Source organism: Saccoglossus kowalevskii, chromosome 2 (genome assembly GCF_978046115.1).
Source record: "Saccoglossus kowalevskii chromosome 2, keSacKowa6.1, whole genome shotgun sequence".
Taxonomy (NCBI): Eukaryota; Metazoa; Hemichordata; class Enteropneusta; family Harrimaniidae; genus Saccoglossus; species Saccoglossus kowalevskii.
In genome coordinates, this window is record NC_140642.1 from 38,613,870 (window position 1) to 38,631,751 (window position 17,882).

Consider the following 17,882-nt stretch of genomic DNA (forward strand, 5'->3'; position numbering starts at 1 on the left):
TTGAGCTTCATTTCTTGTCTGAATGATTACGATTTCATTTTCTTGCTCAATATTCCATGCATGATGTCGTCTACTATTTAATATGAAAGATTCAGAGCGTTTACTTAAATTTGTATGACACGTTTAACAGAGGTCAAAGGTCAATCATGGAATGGAATGGATAACCTATCAATTTATTTCTATTGTTAGATTCCTCCGGAGTGGAGATATTTTATACTACTAATGGTACCAAACCAGACCACGTCCACAAGGCTTTGAATAGAACAACACAAAAATATAAGAGACCTTTCCTACTAAGAGAAGGCAAGAGGACTATCAAAGCGGTGGCAGTCTCTCGGTAAGTTATGTTGTCTGTACAATAGTCAGACTTACTCATTGTGCCCTTTATAGAAGCACATTCTATAATTAGCCTGGTAACTAAACTTGTTGTCTAGGTGACATGATCAAATATATTATTATAGTATCATTTATAATAATTTTATATAAATACTGTTAAATAAATTATTGCCGTACTGAGAACTATAAAAAAATTATTATTCATTTATTAGTTGTAAATTTTTGCCTTTACAAATTGTAATGGAACTAACTTTCATTGTAAATTATTCTGTTTAAGGAGCACATTCAGTGGAAATTTTGCAATTTACCAAAAATGAGTCTCATGAGCATTGTGAAATGGTTAAAAGTGTGATATTTATTAGAGTTCATAGCTCATGTAGTTCCAAACTGCTTACCGTAATATACGTTTATCATTGAGCATGTGGACTAAATTGCACACATTTGTAGTGAATCAATAATTGTAGTTTTTTATCTTTTTTTTGCTTATACAATTACAAGATATTTATACAGTAGGTTATAATGAATGATGCCCCTTTTCTTTTATAATTGGGTTCAGATCCTGGAATGCCAGTACAGGGCAGGATCAACATTCAAGTATCTTAAGGTCAACCAGATCTCTTTTATCAAGGAGTTGTAATAAAAATGACTATACAGGAGTAGATATTTTAGTTAACATGGCTACACATTAACACATCAACAGCTTTTTCCCCCACTGATTTTTGTGGCTATATATGGTGACTTTTTCTGTGTGCATTGTATTAATGTGTAGTCCATTATAGAGTTGAAATTTATTGCATACTTTGAACTACCAACTAAGATACGTTTTTGCCACTCCTTGCTTTCCTTGTTAAAATACTGCCACAGGATATACATCGCATTACTCATACTTCCACACTTCAACAAAGTCAGGTTGAGGCCATGACATTCTGTCATAATATTAGCACTGTGAAAACAATGTTTTTTGGAGTGGAAGTAAAATGTAGTTTCATGAAAGTTTTTCAAACATTTTTTTTGTTTCCTTTTGTCTTGGTAGTAAATACGATTGGTTTATGGTGAGACTAGCTACCAGTTTACTTTTTAATTATTTCATTTTTTTTTAAATTTCCAAATTTCATTTCCTGTTTTGAAAATAATCTTTACCGTAATACTATATTTGCTGTATTACATCTCTAATTTTTATTTTTTTTCCCATTATTTAAATATGACTTATTTTGACCATACATTAATACACACATATTTATGTTATCATAACTCTTATAACAGACTGACTATGCTCAAATTGTAGTAGTATAGTTCATTATAGTGAAATGCTCCATTTTCCAGCCCAGTCCAACCAGTTCAAGTCACTTCAAGAACAAAACATTGCACAGAAAAGTATACCAGTGAAAATATCAGCAATATCTAAACTCTATATACTAGTATTGTCTCGCTGCATATTTTCAACGCATATTATTATACATATGTCACCGTAACACCATAAGTTACAGCGTTCCGTAATTTTGCGGTATTTTACGGGGTATTTTCATCCTACCATATAAGAAAATGCGAATTCCAAATATGGAATGATTACTTTTCATAAGTGTTCTCTAATAATAAAAACAATTATGACTGCCACCAGTGTTTGACCGGATTCCACACAAAGAAGTTCACTGATTCTGTTCTAAACTTTTTGGATTTTGGCTTTCTCATGATGTATCCTTGGAAGGAAAAGAGGTATAATAATGTTGCATCAACCTCCATTGCGCGTCGGTTGATACTTCCGCTGTACTGTCTTTGTGCATACTTTGAGGTATCCTCGTAAAAAGCTCATAGTATCAACCAGTTTGACTATTCAACCACATTCCAACACAACTCTCCCGTTACTCACTCTTCTTGGTAGAGTGTTGCATAATCGTTTAAAAATACGCGAAGAATAACTATGATATCATTATTCCACAGTTATCATGAAGTTTGTTTCAATTTAGTTCTTTGTTCCCTCTTAATAAAAGTATAGAATATAAACTCTGAGCACTATTCAGTGTGGAATGTAAGACATTATAACATTACCTAAGTCTCATGTAATGCATTGTCATGTGTTCTAACCCCAACATAGGCACCTGTCCAACTTCATAGTTAGAGTGTTATAATGTCAGAAACAATTTACAATCGTATATCCATCATCATTAAATTGACCTGTTTATATTGTCTGTTACCATAGTAACACAGGATATAGGCAAGATTTCTTTATTAGATTATAGACCAATGAAATTAAGCTACTCACTTGACATTTTGAAAAGCTGTACAAGTATAGACTAAACCATTAGAAATGTAGGGGTGTCAAAGGTCAGTATTTGTGTCTTCAACACTGAGATAATATGATGAGTTGTGTTGTTTTTTAAATAGCCTATTGCCCTTTTAGCACCTTTCACAAAATAAACTTTTTAATTTCATTTTAAAATTTTTTTTCAAATATTTTTCAAGATCTATTGTTGTTGCAAAATAGTTTGGTACAACATATCAGGAATAAAATTCGTAAAAATGAACAAAATAGTGCACTAAAATTTGGCAGTGAAAGTAATGACATCTAAAGGATTAGTATACTTGCTGGCATGTAATTTGAAACATTTCAGGTTTGCGTTCTTCTTGAGGTTCACTCATGTGTATTATAACAGGTGATTAAACTTAACCAATTAGTAAACACATTACTACTGCCCTATGAGTTACCATGTTATGTATAGACTCCCTAACACCTATGTAAAACAAAATAAATATTCTACATCTATTTTAGTAAAATATTTAATATTGTAAATAATTATACTTCATTTTTGTATGCATTTTTTAATGAATTGTTTTCAAATTCTATCCAATGTAATCTATTGTTATTTTCTAATTTTCTATAATGCTATTTTCTTTTGATATTTAATAAAATTTGAGGGAGAATTGGACAATTCTTTGTAGTATTTAGTTTGTATTGAACTCCAGAAAATGAAAGTAACATTTCACTAATTGTAATCAATACGTTGTCAATATACTGCAGTCAGCGTTCTGCTAGCGATGAGAAATGTAATCAATAACTACCACGTTTTGAGCAATGTATGCAGAGTTAATCAATAAAAATCAAGTAATGTAATTTGCTTTGCATCAAAATGCTACATTTTATATATTTTACAATAAAATTAGTGTATAAACTTGTAAATTAATTTTTATTAAATTATTATTCATATATTGAACTAGACTTTTTCATAAAATAATACTCCCCTTTTAATTTAATTTTATTGTATTTTTATGACGAAATAAAAATGCTTTAACATTCTAACAGTGTTTATGTACTCAAAGTGTATGCATATCCAAGTATCTGTCCATGCATCCTTGCTATGAATAATTCTTTGTAATTTGCATATTAATTAGTTGAAGTACACAATGTTCCAATTGGTCAGTACAAATTCAAGCTAAATTCTTAACCTTGAGATACATGTATATCTGCACTATCTAATTACAGTATTCACTAGAAGCATATTTCCAATATAAGTGCTTATGAACCAAAAAATGCATTTTTATATACTGAATAATTAAAATATGACTTGTGCGCTACTATTAGAGCAAATAGTCTATGTTGACTGTTATATTTGTCACTATTTTGGTGCTAAATTTTGCAAATATTTCATGTATTTATGTATTTTTTTATGTATTGATTTGAGATCAATTTGACATTCCTTTGACTATATACTGGTTTGATAAATTTTTTTGGAAAAATAAGAGAAAATATTATGCAGGTTAGTTTTTTCATGCAAAGGGTTAATAAGGTATATTAAAAATTCTCAATTTAAAAGTTACTTAATATATTTTGTTCTATAAAGCCCAAATATCTATATCAAGTTGTTCATAAAAAAGTAACTTTTGTAAATGGCAGGTGCATCGATACAAAAATATCTATCGATGTGACTGACATGTTCCACATGTATCACGACATAAGTGAAAACCAATTTCCTACATTTTGTAATTGACAATCTATTAATCCCATTTAGTTCTTTACTTTATTAAAAGTGTTCCAGTGATAGGAAATCCTGCATGGAATCGTTTTGTGGCATATATATGAATCACTGTTACATGTACATCTATGATAGTTATTAACACACATATTGAGAAGGAAATGACATCGGTTAAATTGTCGATAAAAGGACAATAGTTCAGTTTAGTGTGATTGCATTTCTGTGGTCAAATGTTAGTGATAAAAAAAGAGGAGTGCCCTTACGTTTTTTTAGTGAATAATACTATGCATGTACAGTCAACATTGGAAATCAATAATCATGAATGAAGTGCAAATTATTCATATTTCCATGACAACAGTAATTCATGATACTTTAAAATGTATTCCTACAATCAAGTCACTTCTTAGAATGTGCTGTGTTGTGTGGGAGAATAAATACAAAACAGAAAACTGCTAGTGACAATCTATCAATGCCTAATGGATGACTTCTTTGTTCTTTGCTTTCACAAGTGCCCCTACAGTTTTAAATGCGACTATACTCTATCCATTCTTGTATCCATGGAGATAGTATCTAAAAACAGGCAGAAATATACCTCTTAATATTGACTGATGATTGGGTTATATTGACAATCATTTTTTATATTGGAATGCTATTTGAGTTGAATTTGCTGTATGGAATATGAATGAGGAATTGATAATTGAAAGTGGACATTGTCTGATATGATTATGCAATGATACAGGTTGCAGAATTTCTGTTGTTACTACACTCTGTATTACGTTGCCATGGGTACATAAAGAGTGTGAATACATTGCGATTGAAGTGAGCGACTTGTAATAGTCATGTGATGTTGATGTCTGCAAGTTTTATGCTTCTGCAATTACACATGTACTACGTGAAGTATCATGCAGCGTGTGGTTGAAGGATGCTTATCTATGAAATCCTCACTCTGCATTTCTGTTTTCTCTGAGTGTCTAAAGTGAGTTACATGAATGTTGAAGTTTTGTAAAACCAAGCAATTAATGTACTCCAGTACTGAAGCATAATTACTGCAAATGACTTCAGCCTGCAGGAGAACCGTCTTACTGTGATTTCACTAATGTTTCCACACAATACACTTGTTAATAATAATTGGCAACGCACTTCGACAGAAAAAATTAACATGATTGATGAAGATAAAAATGCTATTTTAAAGATATCACATTTTCTAGGAAAAAAAATAATTTTCCATAGTCCAAAATAATATATAACATGTGAGCTGTGAAATTATGATATATATGTACATGTCATTATTTGCCCCAAGTATGAATAAATTCACTACGTTCAATTACCCACCATAGACTCCGGTCAGTCAAAATGACTATTTTGAACTGTAGGCATTAATCAGTGATTCTGCCAATGACGGAGAAGAAAGGAGATCCCTCTGCCTAAATTAACCATAGCAGTATTAAACAAATAAAAAATAAAATAATGTGGAACTATGGAAATGTGTTTTGTTCAGAGTTGGACAGTTCACATCCTCTTCTCTGACACCATTGGACTGTTCACATCCTCTTCTCTGACACCATTGGACTGTTCACATCCTCTTCTCTGACACCATTGAACTGTTCACATCCTCTTCTCTGACACCATTGGACTGTTCACATCCTCTTTTCTGACACCATTGGACTGTTCACATCCTCTTCTCTGACACCATTGGACTGTTCAAATCCTCTTCTCTGACACCATTGGACTGTTCACATCCTCTTTTCTGACACCATTGGACTGTTCACATCCTCTTCTCTGACACCATTGGACTGTTCAAATCCTCTTCTCTGACACCATTGGACTGTTCACATCCTCTTCTCTGACACCATTGGACTGTTCAAATCCTCTTCTCTGACACCATTGGACTGTTCACATTCTCTTCTCTGACACCATTGGACTGTTCACATTCTCTTCTCTGACACCATTGGACTGTTCAAATCCTCTTCTCTGACACCATTGGACTGTTCACATTCTCTTCTCTGACACCATTGGACTGTTCACATCCTCTTCTCTGACACCATTGGACTGTTCACATCCTCTTCTCTGACACCATTGGACTGTTCACATCCTCTTCTCTGACACCATTGGACTGTTCACATCCTCTTCTCTGACACCATTGGACTGTTCACTTCCTCTTCTCTGACACCATTGGACTGTTCACATCCTCTTCTCTGACACCATTGGACTGTTCAAATCCTCTTCTCTGACACCATTGGACTGTTCACATTCTCTTCTCTGACACCATTGGACTGTTCACATTCTCTTCTCTGACACCATTGGACTGTTCACATCCTCTTCTCTGACACCATTGGACTGTTCAAATCCTCTTCTCTGACACCATTGTACTGTTCAAATTCTCTTCTCTGACACCATTGGACTGTTCACATTCTCTTCTCTGACACCATTGGACTGTTCACATTCTCTTCTCTGACACCATTGGACTGTTCATATCCTCTTCTCTGACACCATTGGACTGTTCAAATCCTCTTCTCTGACACCATTGTACTGTTCAAATTCTCTTCTCTGACACCATTGGACTGTTCACATTCTCTTCTCTGACACCATTGGACTGTTCACATTCTCTTCTCTGACACCATTGGACTGTTCACATTCTCTTCTCTGACACCATTGGACTGTTCACATCCTCTTCTCTGACACCATTGGACTGTTCAAATCCTCTTCTCTGACACCATTGGACTGTTCACATCCTCTTCTCTGACACCATTGGACTGTTCAAATCCTCTTCTCTGACACCATTGGACTGTTCAAATCCTCTTCTCTGACACCATTGGACTGTTCAAATCCTCTTCTCTGACACCATTGGACTGTTCACATCCTCTTCTCTGACACCATTGGACTGTTCAAATCCTCTTCTCTGACACCATTGGACTGTTCACATTCTCTTCTCTGACACCATTGGACTGTTCACATTCTCTTCTCTGACACCATTGGACTGTTCAAATCCTCTTCTCTGACACCATTGGACTGTTCACATCCTCTTCTCTGACACCATTGGACTGTTCACATTCTCTTCTCTGACACCATTGGACTGTTCACATTCTCTTCTCTGACACCATTGGACTGTTCACATTCTCTTCTCTGACACCATTGGACTGTTCACATTCTCTTTTCTGACACCATTGGACTGTTCACATCCTCTTCTCTGACACCATTGGACTGTTCACATTCTCTTCTCTGACACCATTGGACTGTTCACATTCTCTTCTCTGACACCATTGGACTGTTCAAATCCTCTTCTCTGACACCATTGGACTGTTCACATTCTCTTCTCTGACACCATTGGACTGTTCACATCCTTTTCTCTGACACCGTTGGACTGTTCAAATCCTCTTCTCTGATACCATTGGACTGTTCACATTCTCTTCTCTGACACCATTGGACTGTTCACATTCTCTTCTCTGAAACCATTGGACTGTTCACATCCTCTTCTCTGACACCATTGGACTGTTCAAATCCTCTGCTCTGACACCATTGGACTGTTCACATTCTCTTCTCTGACACCATTGGACTGTTCACATTCTCTTCTCTGACACCATTGGACTGTTCACATTCTCTTCTCTGACACCATTGGACTGTTCACATTCCCTTCTCTGACACCATTGGACTGTTCAAATCCTCTTCTCTGACACCATTGGACTATTCACATCCTCTTCTCTGACACCATTGGACTGTTCACATTCTCTTCTCTTCTCTTCTCTTCTCTGACACCATTGGACTGTTCACATTCTCTTCTCTGACACCATTGGACTGTTCAAATCCTCTTCTCTGACACCATTGGACTGTTCACATTCTCTTTTCTGACACCATTGGACTGTTCAAATCCTCTTCTCTGACACCATTGGACTGTTCACATTCTCTTCTCTGACACCATTGGACTGTTCAAATCCTCTGCTCTGACACCATTGGACTGTTCACATTCTCTTCTCTGACACCATTGGACTGTTCACATTCTCTTCTCTGACACCATTGGACTGTTCACATTCTCTTCTCTGACACTTATAGGCTGATTGCTCTGATACTTCATAGACAGTGATAGTGGATGTTTAGGTAAATGTATAGTAAATTATAAAATATTTTATAATTATAGGAATGGTCTTCAAGAAAGTCAACTAGTTACAAAGACTTTCCAGGTAGATCTTGCAATCCCAGATGTGGATCATATACAGGATCCTGCTGAAGATGATGAAAGAAACTTTCAGTTTGCATATCATAAGGTAATATTTATAACAGTTGTGATGATTGGTTTAGATGACTAGCCAATCAGGCAGGTTGTATTTCACGATACTAATTTTGTAATGTTACCATGTGTAAATTGCTGTATTGATAAACAGGTGATTATATTGGACATATTTGCCAGTCTTAATATATGGCATCCTTAATAATTCAATTTGATAATTCATAGTTTCAGAGTAAGAAATTAGATTATGAATCATGAGAAAATCTCAGTGTAGAAATAGTTCTGTTTCTTGTTACGTACTGTAAAAATCATACTATTAATATACTGCTATTGATGCACAATTAGAGAACAGATAATGTCAAAATATTTATATTTCCTCAAGTATTTATCACACTTTCAAAAATTTTATATTTTAAGATGAAAGTTTATTTCCTTTTGTACAGAACCAAAAATATATTGTCAATTTTTTTTAAAGATTCTATTCTATTCTATTCTATTCTATTCTATTCTATTCTATTCTATTCTATTCTATTCTATTCTATTCTATTCTATTCTATTCTATTCTATTCTATTCTATTCTGTTCTATTCTATTATATTCTGTTCTATTCTATTCTATTCTATTCTATTGGAATATTGAAAGTTTCAAAACATGTTTCCTCCACATGATAGTTCATTCAATTATAGAATGGATTTTAAAATATTATTTCACTCTTTGGTAAAGATTTTATATTGAGAATATATTCATATATATTTGTGTATAATTTCTAATTAAAAAATAATTTGGCATATTAACTAAGATTATTTTCTGTGAGGCATTAACATTGTGAAGTTCACTGAAATTTTAAGGTCTGGTTTCTTTTTGTTTCGACAAAAGAATTACAAGGAAATGAGGATATGGAAATAAAGTCATTTTCTGCTTGACTGTCATTCATTCTTATGTCATTGATTCATCCTCAAATATTTATTAAACTACTGTCAATTGTTTGAGGGCATGTCACTTTCGAATTGATAGATGATAGCAATAATGCTGAACTAGTGTTTGTTACCATGTCAACAATTAATAGCTGCAAGCAAATGGAGTATCTATTTTATTTGTTTTATTTTAGGCACCTTATAGAAGCAGATCAAGGTCACGGTCACCCCCACCTATGTTAACTAGACCAAGATCACGTTCTTCATCACCAATTTTTAGACGATCAACAGATTTAAATTTAGATTTACATCGGTTACAGCTTGATGAAAGAAACGTGCTGACCAGAACAGATTCAGGATTTTATTCAACAGGTCAAGTGAACGGTCATACCAGAGAGGTCAGTTTAGCATTGTGGGTGATGTCATCTCTTGTACAAGAGTACATAATGAGATGGTCTTACTTGTTTTCTTTGTATTTGTAGCACTAGCATATCTAAGCAAAATTAGTTTATTTACTGATAAACATACATTAGGTAAAATGTAGTGACTGCGTATTACAGAAGTTTAAAATTAGGAATTACCGGTATATATTTACATTTTAAAATTTTATGATATGTATAACAAAGGAAAATTACATAAAAAATCATTTTGTTGTCATTAAATGCATTCTTCTCACAATGTCTGATGTAATTCTTTGCATATATGTTCGTGGTTTTTTTTGTGATGAGTGAAATGTTCAATATTGTTTTAATGTCTAATTTATTTTAAAAGAAACTGTAACCATTTTATTGTGATAAATAATCTAGTACTAAGTTCACTCACATTTTGTGCAGTAAATTGTAAGTCACCAATAAATGACAATTTGGTATGAATCAAATAAAATAAGCAAAAATAAATTATACTTTACATTATCTGTTGTATATACTGGTACTACCTGAACTATATTGTTAATATTTTAAAACTTTAATGCTCTATTAAAAATTTGATGAAAAACAATGTGAGAAGGGAAAGTGAAAACAAGATTATTTAAGTACACATCTATTGTAGATGCGCTCCTAATAGAGCTAATATGGTACATGTACATGTTTGAAATTCAGAATTATGAAAGTACAAATTTTCTCTTTTGCCTGTCCCTACACTATTTTGACCATATTTGAGAAAACATCACAAAACTGTAGCAGGCCTTGACTGAGATTTTATAGAAAAAAAACAGATCAAATCACAGTTGTGACAAGAAAAATAAAAAAATCTTTTATCTACCTATTCAGAAAAACCGTGATATAGGAACCACAATTTGTTTATTTGGCCTTGAAACTGTGTAGTGAAAATTTCAGTACAGCATGGCAGTCCGATAGGGTGTCCAGGCAAGTGCTTTTGTGGCCTTCTTGAATAGAGCCCTAATGATATATCTACTATGCGTTCACAAATAATACAAAATAGTTATTATTGGAGTGAAACCATGTGTGTATATATAAACAATGTTAGTTTTAATCCATTTTATGAATGTATGTGTATTTCCCTCCACTTTCATTTTAATTTTTTTATTTTGTTAGATTAGTTTTACATTGTTACTGTCTTGTCACCATGACGATTTCTGTGTCATATTTCTAGTTATCCCTAGATTGTATTTTCCGTATGAGCGATAATGATGCTGCTTCATTTCATCACGTAATAACTTTATCTATCACAATCTCCTGATCTCTGATCTCCGGCTGATTCTCTCTTCTTTTTTTGTTGTATTTAATCATGTTATTCATCAACAGGTGATTATTGTTGTGAGTGATTACGCTTTGCACATCTCATGCTGTTATAAACGTGAATAGTTGCCGTTACCTGCTGTTTTCGATTGAATCTTGGCTTCATTAGTAATATTACTTGAATTTCATTTTCTTCTCTTAGTCTAACTCATACCCGGTCCACCAGACATCAAGTACGCAGCCATACCAGTCTATACACCCACCAAGGGAGTATGACTTCATGAAGTAAGTATTCAGTATTTGATTTCTGAGTGTCTTTACAATAGTCATATTTAAGTATTGATGTCTACTGAATCTGTAAAGTTCACTTTGTAATCTATGTTCAATAGTATGAGTAATATTTGTATAATCCATACAGTTTGGAAACTCTGTACTAATATGTATATTTTGAATTAATATATTTCTTCTAAATTTGCATAATTAAAAAAATAATATAATTTGAAAATAAAAATTTGAATAACTATTGAACACTATCCCCATCATAGTTACCGTTTTTTGTACACAGCCTAAAGTATTATACATATAGTAAGTACACTATAAATATTGAAACTCAGAAGTACAATCACAAATATGAATTATAGATACTTCATTTATAATTCATTTCTATGATCACAGATTATAATAACAATGACTGTGGATAAAGATAATATAGACGTTTGGGACTGAGTAATCTTCTGTGAATGTGCTGAGATATGTGTCTATATATACAGAGAAATTCAAATTATAATCTTTTATTATGTATTCATACAGTGATTGATTTGTGATTTATGTTGCCATAGCAATAATACTGATTAATTTTAATTTATTGATGTTGTATACAAAGAGCTTAATATTAGTTTATTCTGAATAGATGTGGATATCAATACTCAGATTTGCGTGCTGAGATGATGAAAACTTTTAATGAATAGTTCATTTCACTAAAATGTTTTTTTACGGACTTGTGATGGATTAAGAATGTTCAGTACAATTTAACTTTTGTTATGTGAGCATACTCTTGCTGGGTCAAAACAGGCTTGTGAGAGTATGTGCATAATATCAGTTTTGTATATTTTATCCTTGACAGAATTGAAATATCATATTTTGCGATTTGCTTTTGGTTCACATTTTGGAAGTGTTACTTCTATGAATCTATGTGTAAAATGATAGAAAATCTTGATTTTTTCAGGAAACTGTTTTAAATATATGAGTATGATCATTACAATTTTTATACCACAAATTTGAGGATCTCAAATTGGATGTATAAGCTTTTTACATGGGAATACTTTCATTAATTGGCATAGCAAATACTATTAAATGTGAATACCATTACAAAGCAGGTGGTGATTAATTATTTTTATTTTTAGAACATCTTTCACTTCATAAACCCTCTTATATTATTATACTTATAATTCGGTCTTCATGCTTTTTGTCCACACTAATATATCTCCAAGGCTTAGATTCATTCTCAATTACTAACTATGTATTTTGGTCCATATTACCACAGTACCTCTGTGATATTACTTGATTTTTGGCATGAATAACATTTCCCCTAAATCCAACAAGAACTATGTCATTACTATGACTTGTTAAATTTCCAACAAATGACAAGCATTTTGATATTTGGAATGGCCATGCATTAACTGAATAAACACAGAAATTATAATAGGTGTATGACCACTATTTCTTTATTTCAACTAATATCTCTAATTTGAAAAAAATAAAAATCAGGAAATTCTTGATGTGTTTATTAAATTGTATCAAATATCCTTTTTATAATGACAATATTTGTACAGAAACGTTTTTAGTATACTGCTTCATGACAATGATTTAAAGGCTCTTAAAATAATAATTTTGTCACACCCATAACTAATATAAACATTAGCATGTTATTTAAGACATAATTTATATTGGGTGCACTGTTATATTTAATGTTTTCATTCTTTTTGATTTATTTTTAGTTATTGTTTTTTGAATTGCTTTATTCACAGTAAACAAGTTGTGATGGCTGGCGATTATCCAATGCGATCCTCAATAGCAGAGCCTCAGTATTGGGTGAACGGCCGACCAATTAAAACACAGAATACACAGGTTAGCTCATCTCTGACCTTTCAAAATGTCACTCACAAATGTAATTCTATGTCTGCTGTAAACAAAATGACCTTTAAGCTTTTCTGACATTGTGTTATTAAAACATGGGGAAACAATATCTAAAATAAGTGTCTTAAGGCAATGAAGTATTATAATAACATCCAGTGTACCTTACACTAATGTGTGGTGATTGTCGACTTGACAGGAAATACCTATTGTGTTTAGATACACATAGCTACATCACTACTTTCATACTAGGAACATACATTAGGTATCCCCATGGGATATCAGGTTAATATTAAACCAATAGAGTAGGAATTATAACAGTGTGAGTACTGTCTAGTAATGTGGTCTGATAGCATGATCATAATAATTAGCTAAAAAATCAGTTTCTTGTAACCTTGTATGATCTAAAAGTCAGTGGCTATCTCTAGTGTCTGTGCCTCATTGCACATTTACACAATTGCTTTGTCTTTTACTGAGACCGTTTTTTTTTTATTTATCTTCACAATATTTATATTGCTCAAAGTCACTTGCATATGTTTTGGCTGTTGCTAGGCAATTAGACCATCTTGCTATGCATCAGTGATCATTATTTTGTGTTGTCATAGTTACAATACTTGGGTAACATCCTGTGTGTTTGTAGAGCTCCAGCGGTGATTATCTTTTGAAGTAAAAACATAAAATTAAAAAATATTGCATAACACGTTGAATGCCACACAACTGTTACTCCATATGTTACAGGCAGTACTTTGTCTGTCTGTGTTAATGCTCTGTATATAAGGGGAACTTTTGACCTGTTTCAATGTAATGGCTTGTACCCTATACCAACACAAACAAACAAAAATGTCAATAGCTGAAAAAACTTAAAATTAATTACAATTCAACATTACGAACAAATTCAAAACAATTTAAATTCTAAATCTGAAATAATGACAATGACTTATTGCGCAACACATACTTTGTTTACATTATCTTGTTTAGTTTTGTTTTTTGTGCTTTAATTTTACTATTTTTTTATCCATAAATGTTAATAATATCAATATTCATATATATTCAGGTCCAGGTAAATCCCCCTCCCCCCTAGTAAAGGTACTTGTACATGATTATAATCCACTCTAATTAGTTAGATCATAAGTTTTAGATATTTTCAATTGCAAGTAATTACTTAGCGTAATTGAGATGCAGCTTACTGATGCATGTATCTGTGTATATTAAGGCTATTGCTGTTGATGTCTCATTACAGGTAGTACCATCTGGTAATGTGAGCTGGGAGCATTCGTTGTCACTCCCACTGCGTACGCTGGACAAACAATCCATTGCTACACAGACATCCGGATTAGTATTTCCCACACCAGAACAACTCTATCGTATGAGATCTGAAATAGAAGATTTAGCACGGGTGAGACAAGAATTAAAGAGACTAAAAGAAGAACAGAAACCAGTACTCACAGACGCAAGCATTGGCAAAGGTATAAATGACAAGTCTTAATTGTGACTTACAAATGTGAATTCATGTCTTTGTTGAGTAAAAAATGTACATTACTAGACTCTTAGCACCAGCATTGTCAGTGTTGACCCGCAAGCCTTTCAACCATACCATCAACTTTACCATACCATACCATACCATACCATACCATAACATAACATAACATAACATAACATAACATAACATAACATAACATAACATAACATAACATAACATAACATAACATAACATAACATAACATAACATAACATAACATAACATAACATAACATAACATAACATAACATAACATAACATAACATTTAACCCGTGACCCCTATTGTCAAATTTGAACTTTGACCTCTTGCCATCTTTGTAAACTTTCACAAAATGGTCTTGTCAATTACTGTCAGGATTTTTCCATAAAACAAAAACTTTATTTATTTATTTATTTGGGATTAACAAACAAATTAATAAAAACAAATTGTACCAAGGTAAAAATAGTGTAAAATGTTGTATTAAAGTATTTAATCTATTGTCTAATTTGTTGATGGTGTCAGACTAAATTGTGAGTAATATTGCTACCGACCTGGTCCATAGGTATAAGCCCTGTTGTTATCCATGAACAATTTCTTATTGGTTCTTGGTAGGTGTATTTGCAATATTAAATCTCTGTTGTATCCAAGTTATGACCCATCACACTACTCTGTTTATACTCTCAATTACTGTGTTATTTCTTTTATCAAATAAGCATATATTTTTTTCTGGATTTCATATTAAAGGCTGGTTTACTTTCAGATGTGCATTCTTACTTTATCCAACCATTAGGGAGTACATTGGATTATGCTGACACCGGTTTATTTGTCAGATTGTTCTGAATCCAAACCAACCTTAATCTATGCAAGCATAGGCAAAAGTCAATTTAAATTCTTACTGTTTTTTCAATTTATTTTTCAGGATTTTGGCAAAAACAGTTAACACACATAACAGAACACATCAAGGAGTTTACTACACAGAATGCAGAATTTAGAGCTACTGTGTCTGAGCCCAGGTTAACAAGAGTAAGTATATATAGCATGATAAGTGATTAGATATGTATGTAATATTTGTTGATGATGTGTACTGAAGTTAATGTATTTAACAAATAATAATATGTAAACACAAACAAAAACTATATAAATAGTCATTGATCATAACCATGATAGTAATTGTAATAAATAAAGCTAGAAAGCTGATTGTACATATCTCATTAGATCATAGGAGCTGCAGTGGAAGACGAAGATGATGAATACAGTGTCACTTTTACATTTAGGAAATTACCGACTCCAGAATATCGGTCGTCAAGACCATGTCGACAACAGTATGATAAACAAGGTTTGTGTTTTGCTGGCACTTGTATTGTGAAAATTTTCGATTTACAGATTTGCAGTTTGAATAAATTATCCATTCACCAGGCTGGTAAATATGGGTTTCATTTCTAAATGTTGCCAGATTCAATAATTCGATGAGCACTTGCAACATTTCAATGAAAAAAATATATTTGTGACAGTACAGTTATAATAGTATGTGATGATAATATACTATGTGGCTATGTTAATATATACATGCAACGTGGTCACTTGTGTTAATATACCACATGGTGACCCATGTTAAAATAATAATGTGGTGACTTGTAGTAATATACCATGTGGTGACTTGTAGTAATATACCATGTGGTGACCCATGTTAAAATAATAATGTGGTGACTTGTAGTAATATACCATGTGGTGACTTGTGGTAATATACCATGTGGCGACCCATGTTAAAATACTAATGTGGTGACTTGTAGTAATATACCATGTGGTGACTTGTAGTAATATACCATGTGGTGACTTGTGATATACCATGTGGTGACTTGTAGTAATATACCATGTGGTGACTTGTGGTAATATACCATGTGGTGATTTGTAGTAATATACCATGTGGTGACTTGTAGTAATATACCATGTGGTGACTTGTAGTAATATACCATGTGGTGACTTGTGGTAATATACCATGTGGTGACTTGTGGTAATATACCATGTGGTGACCCATGTTAAAATACTAATGTGGTGACTTGTAGTAATATACCATGTGATGACTTGTAGTAATATACCATGTGGAGACTTGTAGTAATGTACCATGTGGTCACTTGTGGTAATATACCATGTGGTGACTTGTAGTAATGTACCATGTGGTCACTTGTGGTAATATACCATGTGGTCACTTGTGGTAATATACCATGTGGTGACTTGTAGTAATATACCATGTGGAGACTTGTAGTAATGTACCATGTGGTGACTTGTAGAAATATACCATGTGGTGACTTGTGGTAATATACCATGTGGTGACTTGTAGTAATATACCATGTGGTCACTTGTGGTAATATACCATGTGATGACTTGTAGTAATATACCATGTGGTGACCCATGTTAAAATAATAATGTGGTGACTTGTAGTAATGTACCATGTGGTCACTTGTGGTAATATACCATGTGGTGACCCATGTTAAAATACTAATGTGGTGACTTGTAGTAATATACCATGTGGTGACTTGTAGTAATATACCATGTGGTTACTTGTAGTAATATACCATGTGGAGACTTGTAGTAATGTACCATGTGGTCACTTGTGGTAATATACCATGTGGTGACTTGTAGTAATGTACCATGTGGTCACTTGTGGTAATATACCATGTGGTCACTTGTGGTAATATACCATGTGGTGACTTGTAGTAATATACCATGTGGAGACTTGTAGTAATATACCATGTGGTGACTTGTAGTAATATACTATGTGGTGACCCATGTTAAAATACTAATGTGGTGACTTGTAGTAATATACCATGTGGTGACTTGTAGTAATGTACCATGTGGTCACTTGTGGTAATATACCATGTGGAGACTTGTGGTAATATACCATGTGGAGACTTGTGGTAATATACCATGTGGAGACTTGTGGTAATATACCATGTGGAGACTTGTAGTAATATACCATGTGGAGACTTGTGGTAATATACCATGTGGTCACTTGTGTTAATATACCGCATGGTGACCCATGTTAAAATACTAATGTTGTGACTTATGGTAATATACCATGTGGTGACTTGTGGTAATATACCATGTGGAGACTTG

The 17,882-nt window shown here is 33.0% G+C and overlaps 1 protein-coding gene across 1 annotated transcript in view; it reads left to right on the plus strand.

The window, feature by feature from the left end:
- Positions 1–17,882, plus strand: part of LOC100375521 (double zinc ribbon and ankyrin repeat-containing protein 1-like) — a 28,579-nt gene that overhangs the window by 3,890 nt on the left and 6,807 nt on the right. The window contains exons 3-10 of the mRNA XM_002734146.4: positions 190–337; positions 8,437–8,563; positions 9,634–9,837; positions 11,339–11,421; positions 13,164–13,263; positions 14,510–14,735; positions 15,688–15,791; positions 15,984–16,104. Of these exons, the coding sequence (XP_002734192.2) occupies positions 190–337; positions 8,437–8,563; positions 9,634–9,837; positions 11,339–11,421; positions 13,164–13,263; positions 14,510–14,735; positions 15,688–15,791; positions 15,984–16,104 (1,113 nt within the window). The remainder of the gene's footprint in view (positions 1–189; positions 338–8,436; positions 8,564–9,633; positions 9,838–11,338; positions 11,422–13,163; positions 13,264–14,509; positions 14,736–15,687; positions 15,792–15,983; positions 16,105–17,882) is intronic.